Source organism: Leiobunum rupestre, chromosome 5 (assembly GCF_980474605.1).
Source record: "Leiobunum rupestre chromosome 5, qqLeiRupe1.1.hap1, whole genome shotgun sequence".
NCBI lineage: Eukaryota > Metazoa > Arthropoda > Arachnida > Opiliones > Sclerosomatidae > Leiobunum > Leiobunum rupestre.
In genome coordinates this window covers 4,759,232-4,773,262 of record NC_143388.1, presented here as the reverse complement: position 1 = coordinate 4,773,262, position 14,031 = coordinate 4,759,232, and the positions used below count along the sequence as shown (strand labels likewise).

General features: G+C 36.1%; 1 protein-coding gene across 1 annotated transcript; it reads left to right on the top strand.

Moving 5' to 3' along the window:
- The first annotated feature begins 4,750 nt into the window (after window positions 1–4,750).
- On the top strand, window positions 4,751–5,620 carry LOC149943379 (zinc finger MYM-type protein 1-like). The gene has a single exon (XM_090176069.1). The coding sequence runs from the start codon at window positions 4,751–4,753 to the stop codon at window positions 5,618–5,620; it is 870 nt and encodes a 289-aa protein (XP_090032195.1).
- Window positions 5,621–14,031: the final 8,411 nt, after the last annotated feature.

Sequence of the window (14,031 nt, the reverse complement as noted above, 5' to 3'; positions counted from 1 at the left end):
GCCTATGTAAAATTTCCCAAATGCGAGTTTTACTGCAAGCCAAATCCTTACTCGCCGCGGCACAACTACTACATGGGTATGCGGGAAAATAGGCTAAAACGGTGTTTTCAAAGTCCAAATCCCGCTGACCAGGCCCATGAAATCGAGGTTGTACGTAACCATACTGGTGAAAGTAATTTAAAGCTCACCTTGCAGTAGTTATGGTGGTCTTCTATCCGGATGTCGTTGCTCAAAGATAATAATAATCAGCTAGGCTAATACCCAAGGCACCACCTTAGGCCTAAGTCATCAAGCGACTTTTGAAGCCTTTAGATCAGGTGGCCGGGTAACAATGAGTAGGAGGGTGGTGGAAAGCCCTGCATGCCACGCGAGCCAACAGCTCCCTACACTAACAATAACCGTTAACCCCAACAAGTTTTTATGGAAGGGGAAACCGACGAGCTCGGGGGAAAACCCCTTAACCAGTGGAGAGAATTTGAAACTCAACGCAGGAGTTGTTCTGAGTTTTCCCCCAGTGCCACAAGCTGGGATCGAACTCGGCTCCTCTTGCTGCGAGGCGAAAGTGCTAACCACTCCGCCACCCCACTCTCATTCACTCGTAATTTCTTCCACCTTCCGCGAAGTAAATGGCCACTAGTTCCGTACGATCAGCTCTGGAATATTGAGGCATGATTGTTAAGATTGATTACGACAATAATGTTACACAGTTTGTATTACAGTTATTTAAATACTAAATAAATTTAAGGTTTTTACTGACCTTTAAACCTGTGGTCTATTTATCTTCTCGCCTATCAGGGATAAAATAGGTTTACAATACGACTAGATGCAAACACAGGCCTATAAGACAAAAAAACTAATAGGAAAAGTCAATATCCAAATGAGCCAGATTGTGGTTTCAAAAAGAGTGCCAAGTCTCATGATCCCCGAAATGTGAAATACTATATTTCAAAACGATTAATAGGGTGAAACGATTCGGCACATTGGCCAGCAAGGTAGCCAGATCTTACGTATTTTAAATTGCCAATAATAATTTAATTAATTCATTTAATTTCTTCGCCATTGTTTCCTCGATTTTTAAGCGGTGTTTATTGCATTAAACAGCAGTTTAACAAATTTCTGCCCACGATATGCACATTTTCCTGTTTAAATAGTTAACACCGTCAAACATCTTAAAACATCGAAACACTGTTAAAAATTTAAAGTCACCTGTTATTTTTTGCTTGTGATTATAAAATCAACCACTCGCCCGATTTTAATTCTGAGACCAGATGTGGATTCCTTGCATTTCGGAGCTCTAGATTCGATATCCACATTTTACTATTTAATTAGTTAACACCGTCAAAAAATGAAGTATTTAAAACATAGAAAATTACGAAGAAAGCGGGAGCCGCCATTTCCGTATTTTACTTTTTAGCAAGCAACCTATCGGAGAGGCCGGTGTAATGGTTAAGGACGCGCACTTTGTAGCGAACGGATGTAAGATCGAATCTCGCTTTCGTTAAAATGATTTTCATTTTTGTTTTACTTTCAGTTTGATAATTTCTCTTCTTTTTATATCAAATAAATTATATTACTTAAATTCCTCGAATAATATTACTTATATTCCTAGAATTCATTCTCTTGTCATTTCCATTCATTTTAGGCTTCCAACGCCATCTCGTATAAAAAATAACTAAGAATTTTGGAATTGTTGTATTGTTCACTTAATATAACTAAGAATTTTGGAATTGTGTATTTTTCACTTAAAATAAATTGATTATTAATAATGGTGTTGAAATTTATTAGTATTTAAAATTTTAGTTTGAACATTTAATCCAATTTTTATACCACCATCTAGTAACAAAAAATTAACGAAGAATTTTGTAATTGCTATATTTTTCACTTATAATTATTTATAATAGTATTTAATTTCAGCAGTATTGCCAAAAATTTTTTAAAAATATTTAATAACGCTCTTTAAATCTGAGCAAACCAGCACCTACACACGGGTACACGATTCATATTTCAAAAAGTTATTTTTTTTCCTTGTTTTTTGAAAAACTGGCTCAATTGTCGACAAACTTTTATTGATACAAACATTTCATTTTGAATATTTTTAAAAAAATTACAAGAGTGACTCAACCAAATTTTATAAACCACCACTTCTCATAAATGGGCATATATTATAACAAAAACATTTCTTCGAACTGAAAAAACAGTTTAGAGCTCGTTAGAGGTCGAGGGGTAAGACAGTCTCAGATAATCTGTTCACCGAGTTCGTGGATTTAGCACTGTTAAAGGTACATATTTTCAAGAGTTCGCGAGTTCCATTTAGCACTGTCAAAGGTACGGCAGTGTACACCGAGTTCACAGAGTGTCTTACCCCTCGGTAAGTGCCGCCTTAAATGGACATATATTATTTTTTATTGTTGATTAATATGTCAAATTAATTAAAATAGTATTAAAAAATACTCCTGTGAACAACAGAATGACGTCATTCTGCTTTCAAATCACAGTCCACTGCTCCTCCAAATTTTAGCACAAAATCTTGGGTCAAATTTTGCCCACAAAGTTATCCATATTTATATTTATTTTCTTCACTACTCATTTAACAATGAAATTTTAAAATTTATTATTATAAGTTTATTTTTTGTTGCAATAAATAACTAATAAACTAATAATAAAATATAAAATTTTAATGTTAAATGAGTAGTAATATTTGTTTGGGTGGGAAGATTATAAACACCTTACGTAGATGTTTATTTTGTTTTTAAAGTCTACATTGTTTACGTATGAAAATTTAAAGGTCAAATCTTGTTTTAGCGCAGTCCGTAGATAAGATAAAGGGTAGAACCCGTTAGTTTTTTCAGTCGTATATTCTTATCTATTATGTTTAGCGTATTTGTTTTCAAGCTTAATTGTTCATTTATGACGAAAATATCGAGGTGCTCTGGTTTTCAACTCGGTCGTCATTACTTCGTAATTTATTTTAAACGTTTTCTCGACTGATTAAGATGTTTAATACAGTTCATCAATTGGGTTCGTTTGTGTTTTTTTATAAAGAACCCTAACTATTCCGTCTTCGGTCATTTATTGATATACGTTTAGTCAAGTGGCTTTCTGTGCTTTGTGAATGGTAAAATTTTCGCTTCTTGTTAATAAATTTTTTGTTGGTGTGGATATTTGGATATATACGATTCCTAATGCAGTCATTGATTTCCTGGGTGTGCGAGTCATTATATGATATTGGAAATTTGACGGTATTGGTCGTTTTCATGCGGTATGTGTCACAACGTCAACAGGACGTCTACGAGTCGTCCACTACAGTGGCGTCGGAACCGGGAGGGGCAGTGGGAGGGGCGTTCGCCCCACCCCCCGATTATGAAATCCGAGGGGCAGCGCCCCCCCCGGGATTTCGAGTTCGATTTTCTAAAAGGTAATCTGTTTTCTCAAAACAACGGGTAAGGCATGGTGATAGAAACGTATATTTCAAAAACCCTTGCATAGAGTTTAAAATTTTGGAAAGCAAGAAAATACATTTTCCGTTGAATTTCCCGCTGAAGCCTCTACAAGGTTAATTGACGTCGACACGCGCAACTTCACGTTCTACATATGTTAGACTATTAGGCTGCGTTCGGGAACTACTGTTGGTAGAAAATCAAATCGAATGTAGAAATCATCGCGGACTAAAAATGTGAATACCGTTATAAGACCGTTATAAAAAGTGGGATGAAGCCAAACCTTCGCTAGCGGAGCTGTCTTAAGCACAGGTACAGTGAATAGAAATATATCTATGCGATAAGTTAATCAAACCTTTTAAATAAAATAAAATGTACAAACAGCACAATATATAAAGAGTTATAAAATATAATCTAAGGAACTTAGTAAGCCAAAATACGGCATAATTCTACCTTATTACATTTTTGGATAACGCAGGATACCCAACAAGATAAAAACTGTTTAGACAAAAGTAAAAAAATATTATATTTACATTAACCAAACGTTTTTCCACCGCAGTTACAAGCAGTAGAACAATAATACTAACATTTCTATATTCCCCAAAGTTCCCTAACACGGCCCTGACTGCTAGCTTGAAGCGAGTGAATAATTGGTACTTACTGTGATGTCATATCGGTCTCTATAATACTCTATATGTTGCTGCATATTTGTAATATTTTACGTATATTAACATTAACATAAACGAAAATTTAACAAAGTTTGTTCGTTATATTATAAAGCACCGATATCTACCTCTATTTTTAGCGTTCCACTGTTCCCCCTATTTTTAAATTTGAGTCTGAAAATGAGACTGACCCGGTTAAGGTTAAAGTACATGGCTTTGTCCAGAACTTTCCAAGCCTCGATCTGGATAGGTGTTGACGTGAATTGCGTTAAAGTGAAATTATATTTTTGCTTTGGAAATAGAAAGGTTTATTAAATTTGGTATTATCCTTGGATTTCAGCTGATTTGTTTAAAACTAAAGTCAGTCTTAGACCTTAAATCAGTATATTCAACTCGAAGTATATTTTTTTACTTAGGAGTAAAATAAATTAAATCAGTAGTGTTAACATAGATATACGTTCCCATGTCTAAAAAAATCCGAGTGTACTTGATTGGATAAATAAAGCCAAATTAAACTCAAGTCAAAGCTCTTCAGCCTCTTTTAAAGAAAACATCGATTCCTACGCATCAAATGACGCAATTGGGTTTTAAATATCACAGGCTCCAGAAACCATCCAACTACGGACTGACGATGTTGATTCTGGCACTATGGATTATACAAGTACAACGCCTCAACCTTCGACAAGCTCAGACCAGGGAGTATACGTACACCAAAGTCTCACCGAGAAATGTAATCCAGATGAAAAAATTTCATTTCCTAAAAATAATTTCAATAGGTCATGCCATAGTAGTTGGTTTAAAACTTTTCAATGGCTTCATTATGATACACGTCGTGATGCAGTCCTCTGTTTTATTTGCGCGCAAGACTTTGAAAAAAGAGGTAAGCGCGCAAATGAAAGCGTAGAACTAACTTTTCTCAACACCGGATTTAAAAATTGGAAAAAAGCCACAGAGAAGTTTAAAAAGCACGAGAAAAGTTTGTATCATTTAAATTGCGTAAAAGCGTCTACGACGGTATCTGTGGCTCAACTCATTAGTCGACACTCCAAAGAACAACAACTCTCAAACAGGAAAATTCTCAAAACCATAGTTAGTTCATTGAGTTACTTAGCTAGAACTGGTCAAGCTTTAAGGGGGCACTTAAATGAATCTGGGAACTTGCACGAACTTCTACTTGAAAGAGCTGAGGATGTTACCGGCTTAAAACATTGGATAGAAAAACGAGACAATTGGCTAAGTGCGGATATACAGAACGAAATTTTGGAATGTATGGCATTACGCATCCAGAGGGGCGTCCTTGCAAAAATCAAGAAGAGTCCATTTTATTCTATCATTGCTGATGGAACAACCGATATTTCTGGAAAGGAGCAGTTTACCTTGTGCATTCGTTATACCGATCCGGAAACTCTACAATCGTACGAAGATTTCATTGGAATGTACAATTCACCCGACTCTAAAGCCGCCACTCTGTTCACTGTAGTAAATGATATGCTACTTCGAATTGGTCTCAGTTTTTGAAACTTTAAGGGGACTCTGTTTTGATGGTGCGGGAAATATGTCTGGCTCTATCAATGGCCTTAAAGTTAAAATTGAACAGTTGCAGCCAAAGTCTATGTATGTGCACTGCTCCAACCACGCCCTAGATTTGGTCTTGCAAGAATGTGGGAGAAAGTGCGAAATGGTTAATGATACGCTAACTGCCGTTAAGGACGTGTCCAACATTATTTTGGAGTCTTCAAAGCGAAAAACGTTATATGCCAACATCGTAACAGCGGCAACATCACCAGAAGACGAAATACAAAGTGCAAAAAGTTATCTCCCATTGTGTCCCACCCGATGGACTGTACGGTCTTCGTCAATGAAAAGGTTTCTTCAAAACTACGAGAGAGTTCTGAAAACCGTTTCGGAGATATTGAGCGACAAAAACGGCGTAAGTGATGATAGAAGACCGGTTTAAAAAGGGTACGAAAGAAAACTAAATCAGTTTGAGACGGTTTTCGCATTGCGGGCCTCTTTGGCTACCTTCACTCCTTGCGAAATTTTAGCTAAGACACTACAAAAGATAGACATCACCGTTTCGGGTGCTAAACAAACATCTTACGTTTTAAACAAGACTATTGCCGATTTTCGTTCCGATAAAGTTTTTGAAGAAATTTGGAGCGAAACTGAAATTACGGCAGAAAAATTGTAACTCAAAAGCCCGAAAGAGCCTAGAAAGAAAAAGATACCTAGGCGTTATGAACAAACAGCCAACCCATCCACCGCAGCATCACTAAGCGCAAAAGACAATATGAGAAAAGAATACTTCGCTATGTTAGATTACGTCATTTCCGAATTAAACCGGCGTTTTTCTCAACCCGGAATCGATCGACTAATTTTACTAGAAAGTATATTATAAGAAGCCTCCAAAGGAAACGTTCCTTTTAAAGAAAATGTCAATGAGATACTGGGCGTCTGTAATTCAGATTTTCAAGTCGATCTTTTACACGCTCAGTTGATGATGTTGTCAGCGATAACGAAAGAATTAAATATTACCAGTGTGAATCAACTAGTTGAGACGTTCAGAAACTATGAAACAGCGGTTTTCTCATTAGGAAAAGTTTCGAACAACTCCTCCTTGCCGCCATGAGATCGTCCCTGAACACACACCGCGGAGCGAGCGAGGCCGTTTGCCCCCCCTTCTCCAAAAATGTTCCGACGCCACTGACTGGACGAGTTTTTTTCCTCCAAGTTAACAGTATCTTTTTTTCCAAATCCTAATCTTTGTACTGTTGCTACCTTTCTTGGTTAAACTATCAGGTTTATTTATTGTATCCGAGGAAGGAACCCTTATATTGAAAGTCTTTATAGCTGTTTGCTTTACTATTCTGTAACAACCGCCATGACACCATTCGTAAAAGCACTTGGGAATTTTGGTTGTAATCTCTTTACATTTTCTTTTAACGAAGAGTTCTGTAATTTTATGTCCTCCGATCAAAGAATGTCGACTTTGTCTTGAGTAAATTTATTTTGTTCTTGCAACTTACAGAGCAGCTCCCGAATTATGCCGTCCAAGTATTCGAGGATTGAAGTTTCCTGTCTCATAGCATCCTCGTTCTTTCGAAACTCTGACAAAGCTATGATTAAACTAGCCGAGAAGCCCGCCTCACAGGCGGGCCCTCAGCTAGTGGTGTGTTTCGAGGCACCGTCGCCCTTTTCCCCATAGTCGAAACACCGCAGTAAGGTCCTTCCTCCCCTTTTTTCCCATGTGATAATTACCGGGGTACCCCCAAAAAGGCCCTTCCTCCCCCTTTTCCCCATGTGTTAATTACCGGGGTACCCCCTCCTCATTTTTCCCATGCGATAATTACCGTTCCCCCCTTTTTCCCCGTGCTATAATTACCGTGGTACCCACCTCCCCCTTTTTCCCATGTGATAATTACCGTGGTACCCTTTTCCCCATAGTAGAACCACCGGAGTACCCCCTCATCATTTTCCCCATGTGATAATTACCGTGGTACCCACCTCCCCCTTTTTCCCATATGATAATTACCGTGGTACCCACCTCTCCCTTTTTCCCATATGATAATTACCGTGGTACCCTTTTCCCCATAGTAGAACCACCCCAGTAAGGCCCTTCCTTCCAATTTTCCCCATGTGATAGTTACCGGGGTACCCCTCCCCCTTTTCCCCATGCGATAAATACCGTGGTACCCCCTCTCCGCTTTTCCCATGTGATAATTACCGTGGTCCCCTTTCCAATGCGAGAATTTCTGTGGTTCCCTTTTAACTCAAACTCGTACCAAACCCCCCTGTACCCCTTTAAACCCCCTGTATCCAATGGCTGATGCATAAAGGCCACGGGACTAACGTACGCCGAGAGAGCCACGGGATTTCCAAATCTGAAACCCCCCCACCTCCCCGAAACTCACAGGCCTTCTGAAACCAGGGAGCTTCTATAAGGGGAGACTCGGAGACACGTAAAATACACGCACTATGCTCGCAAAATACGGTACATGTTCGCGCGCCATTCCCACGCAGAGAGAGGGGAGATAAAATCTACCGTTGGCGAACACTTGACGCTTCCCCTCGTTCTACGGAATGCGCCAAAGGAGATGCGCGTCAGTGTACCGGTTTTGCGTTCGCGCCGTTTCCGTGTTGTATACCTTTCCCCTTTCCTTATAAAGTCTCCCCTTATAGTAGCTCCCTGCTGAAACTAACCACTACAATCCCCCCCCACCAAAATTCACGGCGGAAAGAGTGAAAATTTCGGGTGTATTGCGGGTTGGGACAAACGCGGCCCAACTCCCAGGGGCGACAGATTTTGAGCATTTTTAGAAACTGACATTTGCGTCGCTTTTCAAAATTTGTATTAAAGAATTTAAAAACCAAATCGGAAATCAAAGCCGACTCGATGCGAAAAAGCAAATCTAAGCGTACGTAAAAAAATGCCTCGCGACCCTCGCGCCCGTCACGCGCGCGCGAAAAGCGTCAGAAAATCGAGAAATAAATCTTCAAAATCGGTTGACGGTTGACGAACGAACCTACCACCCAACCAACAGCTTTTTTTTATAAAGATAATTGATCATTAAATAATTGATCGTTAAATTATTAATGGTTAAATAATTAATGGTTAAATAATTAATGGTTAAATAATTAATGGTTAAATAATTAATCGTTAAATAATTAATCGTTAAATAATTAATAATTAAATAATTAATCATTATATAATTAATCTTTAAATAATTAATCATTATATAATTTGTAGCTTTTATCCCATTTTTTCGAAAAAGTGAGATAAAAAACGCTCAGGTTTTAAAAATAATTGATAAATTTAAGATTTGCCAATTGCTACTCAATGTTAAGAGTTGAAATGTGTGTCCTTTTCAATTTACCTATTTTAAAAGCAGCCCATAGTGTAATTCTATTATAATCTATTTTAAAAACAATGCATATAACTTTTTACTTTTAAAAGACAAATGTATTATTCAAACTCAAATTAGATATAAAAAAATGTAAAAAGCCTAATATCCTTCAGAAACAAAACAGAATCGACCATATTCCTATTTACGCCAAGCGGTGAAAAGGGGGAAGCTCATCGGGGGACAATGGAGTTTTTGTGCGGGCCTAATAGGTTCAGAGGGCTCTGGCCGATTATTGAGTAGTCTCTGATCGTAGATTGTTAAAATGGCGGCGTAGTTACACTCGGCGTTTGTTTTGACAGTTTTTTCGACGGTTTCCATTACGAATGTTTGTCGTACGATAAAGATAAGTTATTTATTTTATTCTTTTATACTTGCACTTCACTTGGAAAAAATTCTAGAGTAAAATTTGATTTATATCGTTTTTTCCCCCGAGATATTTCCCCTAAGCCTTGGCATATAATGCATTAAATAATTTAAATTAAATTATTTAATGCATTATATGCCAAGGCTTAGGGGAAATATCTCGGGGGAAAAAACGATATAAATCAAATTTTACTCTTTAACTATTCAGAAAAATATCTTAAGATTTAAATATTTCAAAGATCTTAAGCCCAAAACAGCTTTATTAATTCTATTTCATAATTTAAATTAAATTATGAAATAGAATTATTAAAGCCACTTTAAAACCCTTTTCGTTTTATTCAAAATCGCACATTAAGTTTTTTTTTAAACTAAGCTGTTTTGGGCTTAAGATCTTTGAAATATTTAAATCTTAGATATTTTTCTGAATAGTTAAAGAATGCTGTGTAACAAAATTATTAAATTTATTTCAGTTTCTAAGTGATGATGATGTTAGGATGAAATGGGCAAAAGCTGTCAAAAACAGTCTTAGGATATAAAGAACTACAAAATAGTTTGTTTGATACATTTTGAAGAAAACTCGTGTTTGATCATTTGCTGTTGGAAAGATACCCATTCTGAAACACTATGCTACACTACCGATATTTCCCTGGTCAACTGAAAATACTGAAACTGAGCAACATTCAGACCACACTCATTCTCTGGCAGCCGAACACTACAGCAAAGCTTTGAAAGAACATTCTTATGTGTATACTAGCATGACCGATAAGTATATTTTACAAACGGGCAGTAGTGATGATCAAGGACTTGGAAAATCCCATCCCACAAGCTGAAGAACCAATTATTGATTCCCAATAAGTAGTATTGGATCTGACTATAGTACTATATCACTGACAACTTAAAGTACCAATTTGTTTTTCAAACTGAGTTAAAAAGGGGAAATTGACTTAAAATAAATTTCTATGCAGCGATAAAACAATTACATTTTATATTGGATTTCCATCCTATGAACAATTTTGTGCTTTCTACCAATTTTCGTTGCCCGAGGCAGCCTCCGTATCATACATTGGCCAGGAGGGTAAAACTAAAGAAGTGCTTGATGAGATAGCGAATGTTAAATGTGGTCCAACAAGATAATTACTCCTATGGAGGAATTTTTCATTGTAATTTATTAAAGTAAATTAAATATACATTTGGAAAATTAAATATTTTATTTTGCTTCATTTTGTACATAGTATCACAATATTTGAAAATAGTAAAAAAATCGAAACTTAAATTCTGATTTCTCAAATTTTTTTAAATATCTCTCTACCACATTAACTTTTTAATAAAATATGTATTGTGCAAAACACCAGTTGTTGTATGGCTACATTATCACGCTTCTGCCCATTTCATTCTAACATCTTCGTCAGTTGGAAACTGAAAGAAATAATGATTTTGTGGACTGTTCCCTGGTGTCGCCATGACATCCTACCACACAGCATACTTTAACCATTCTGCAACATTGCAAAATACCTTAGACAAGTTTGCAATTTTTAATAAGACAAAAAGGGTTTTATAATAATAGTAGTCCTATTAAAAATCCAAGCTTAAATAACCCTTTAGTTCATGCAATATTTGCCTAGGCTTAAGGAAAATACCTTGGGGAAAACGATAGAAATCGAATTTCACCCTAGAATCTTATTCCAAGTAAAGTGCAAGTATAAAAGAATAAAATAAATAACTTATCTTTATCGTACGACAAAAATTTGTAATGGAAACAGTCGAAAATACTGTCAAAACAAACGTCGAGTGTAACTACGCCGCCATTTTAACAATCTACGATCAGAGACTACTCAATAATCGGTCAGAGCCCTCTGAACCTACTAGGCCCGCACAAAAACTCCATTGTCCCCCGATAAGCTTCCCCCTTTTCACCGCTTGGCGTAAATAGGAATATGGTCGATTGAAAATTTCAGGTTATCGGCTTTAAACGTAGAAGTCTGAAATAGTTATTATTATTAAGTAACGTGGTCTTCTTGTTTTGGTGTGGCTCTTACGTCAGAGTCTTTTACTTTTACAAGGCTACGAGCACGTGCTATAGTGGCCAGTGGAATATAGGTTGTTCTAGTGCACGTGCGAACCAATAAAGCTGGGTCTTGTGACGTAAGAGCAACATTTTAACAAGCTGGTGAAGACAACTTCTTATTTTATAAAATCAACTACGGTTTTTGGAAAATGAAATTTTTCATCGGGAGGTGGCAGACAAACATCTTCAATAAGAAAGTTGCAGTTTGAAAGGGCTTAAACCATAATGCGTTTCTGAAGATGCAATTTTTCTGACTTAAAATATTTTACTCTCCCTTGTTAAAGCCTTCCAATTTACGACAAAAAATAGTAATAGCTTTTAATAATACCATCAATTAAATAGCTTGAACCGTATTAAATTTCCAAAATGTTTGAAAATTTGCTGTGAATTTCAAACCTCCTTAAAAGGCGTTTTTTGAATAACCTACTTTTGGAGGAAACTTCCCTGAAATTGTAGGAGGAGCTTCAGAAATATTAATTATGACTCAAGCGCCTCTAAACAGCCGACTGCCGCTACTGGAAAACTTAAGGGAAAACTCAAAAAGTACAACTAGGTGGCCGGTTTTTCATGATTTGTTTCGTTGATTAAGTAAATAATGACGTGCAAAGAACCTTGAAAGAAAAAACAATTTCGAAGCAAATTAAAAACCTTGTAGAGTTGCACTAACGAGCGAGGGAATAAAAAGGCGTGTAAGTCATACGTGTGCTGTAGAATATATTTGTGGCTACAAAGTTTTATAGTTTAACTTTGCATTTGTTGTTCTTGAGATTCGCTTTGGAGTTTTTGTTTTTCCAATGCCAATAAGACCTAACAGAGCGTAACCAATTTCAAGTTTCTGTAATTAGCCAGGATCTATAGAAGAAAAAACGTTAAAAGGGCGATGCATAACCCAGACACCGGTTCCTCGTAAATACGATACACCACTTTTAAAATGGAAATAAAAACCAATATTTTTCAAACTAAATTATTTATTTAAATAATTCTAGTTTATCATAGTGAGCAGTTCGTTAATTGTGACGTCTTTTAAAAAATATTTTGTTTTGCGAAAATGAGTACTCAGTTTTAAACAGAAAAACATTAAGTGACTAACTAGAAACTTAATTTTCGATGGTAGAGTAAACTACAATTCTTCTTGTCGTTGGTTAGTTCTTCAGTTATTTTTGGTTTGTAATATTCGTCGTGTCGTCATTTGAGGGCCGTTTTTGAAAACATGACAAATTTAAGTAGTACATTCGTTATTGGGATACGAGACGTAAGTTCTTCACCAAACCAGATATTTGAGATTTAAAACACTTATTCAACCATAACGGTACTATATGACATAAATTTAGATTTAAATATTCGAGTAAAAAGTTATTTTGAAAATATTAATTGACTTTTGGTTTCAGTACAATCTACATATCTTAGAATCGTACCGAACATTGACGGGATATTTACAGCATTACGTTTCAAGGTTTTGCAATCAAAGGTAGTATTTGATTTAAAATGTTCAACGTTGTGATACGATTAAACAATAAAAAGCGTTGAGAAAGAAAACATACGAACATTTTTCCGATAAAGATGTTAGCCTTTGAAATATATTTTCGGGTGAATTAAAAGCGTCTTTTGAGACTGTTTTTGACATTGGAAAAATTTAATTAGCCATCTGCATTACCAATTTCAGGACACCTGATTGTTTCTGTTATTCTAATAAATAAAAAAAAGAAAAAATTTCGATTTTTCCAATATTTTAATTAGTTTCCCACCTTTTGTGTTTATGAATTGTTTTAAACTAAAACCAGGGTTTGTATTTTCTAATAAGTTTTCAGAATCATCATTTGTATGTTAGTTGACTAATAGCATGTTAGTGTTAATTATTTAGTGTTGTGAGTCGGAAAATTTTCCGCGGAAAATGGCCGAGGCCTTTTTTCCGGAAAAAATAAAAAAGTTTTCATTCCTTGATTAGTCTTATATATTGTTTGCAAATTTAAATAAAGCGGCATTTTCGCCTAAGTTTTTCTAATCTAAAAGTAAAACTAAACCTCTAGACTAGTTTAAACTGATTAACAATGTGACACTATTAATGGTTTTTAGTATGTTTACTGATATTAGACATTTTACAGCGATAAAAAATTAGAAACCCTTAAAAAGTAATTTATGTTTCAATTTTGTTTTTCCGATTTGCGGGAAATTTTCTGGAAATTTTTCCGCATTTTATTTTTCCGGTAAATTAACAACACTAATTATTTACTGCGAATTTGATATAACTCTTCATCTATTACTTTCGCAATGTAAAATAGTAAATTATAGAGAGAAGGTTACGGTATGGTTAATGAGATTATCAGTCTGATATCTTATCTCATTAACCATACCGCAACCAGTAGACTCTCTCTGCTTCCCTTCCCCCTCCTTTCCGACCGCCATTCACCAGAATCTCTGATTCCCTTCCCCCTTTTTGCCCCCATTAACCATAATCCCTAGAACGTTTTTTTCTAGCGCTGTTATCTTCGTTAACCAGACTGTAACAGCAAGATTCTCCCCCCTTTCACCCTCCCCAATCGCCAGAATTTTTTCATTCTCCAGAATCTGTATTCCCCGCGCTACCTTATTAACCAGAT

Bases quoted from the DNA above. Each gene is read 5' to 3' on its own strand.
- LOC149943379 (XM_090176069.1), top strand. From the start codon at position 4,751: ATGGATTATACAAGTACAACGCCTCAACCTTCGACAAGCTCAGACCAG.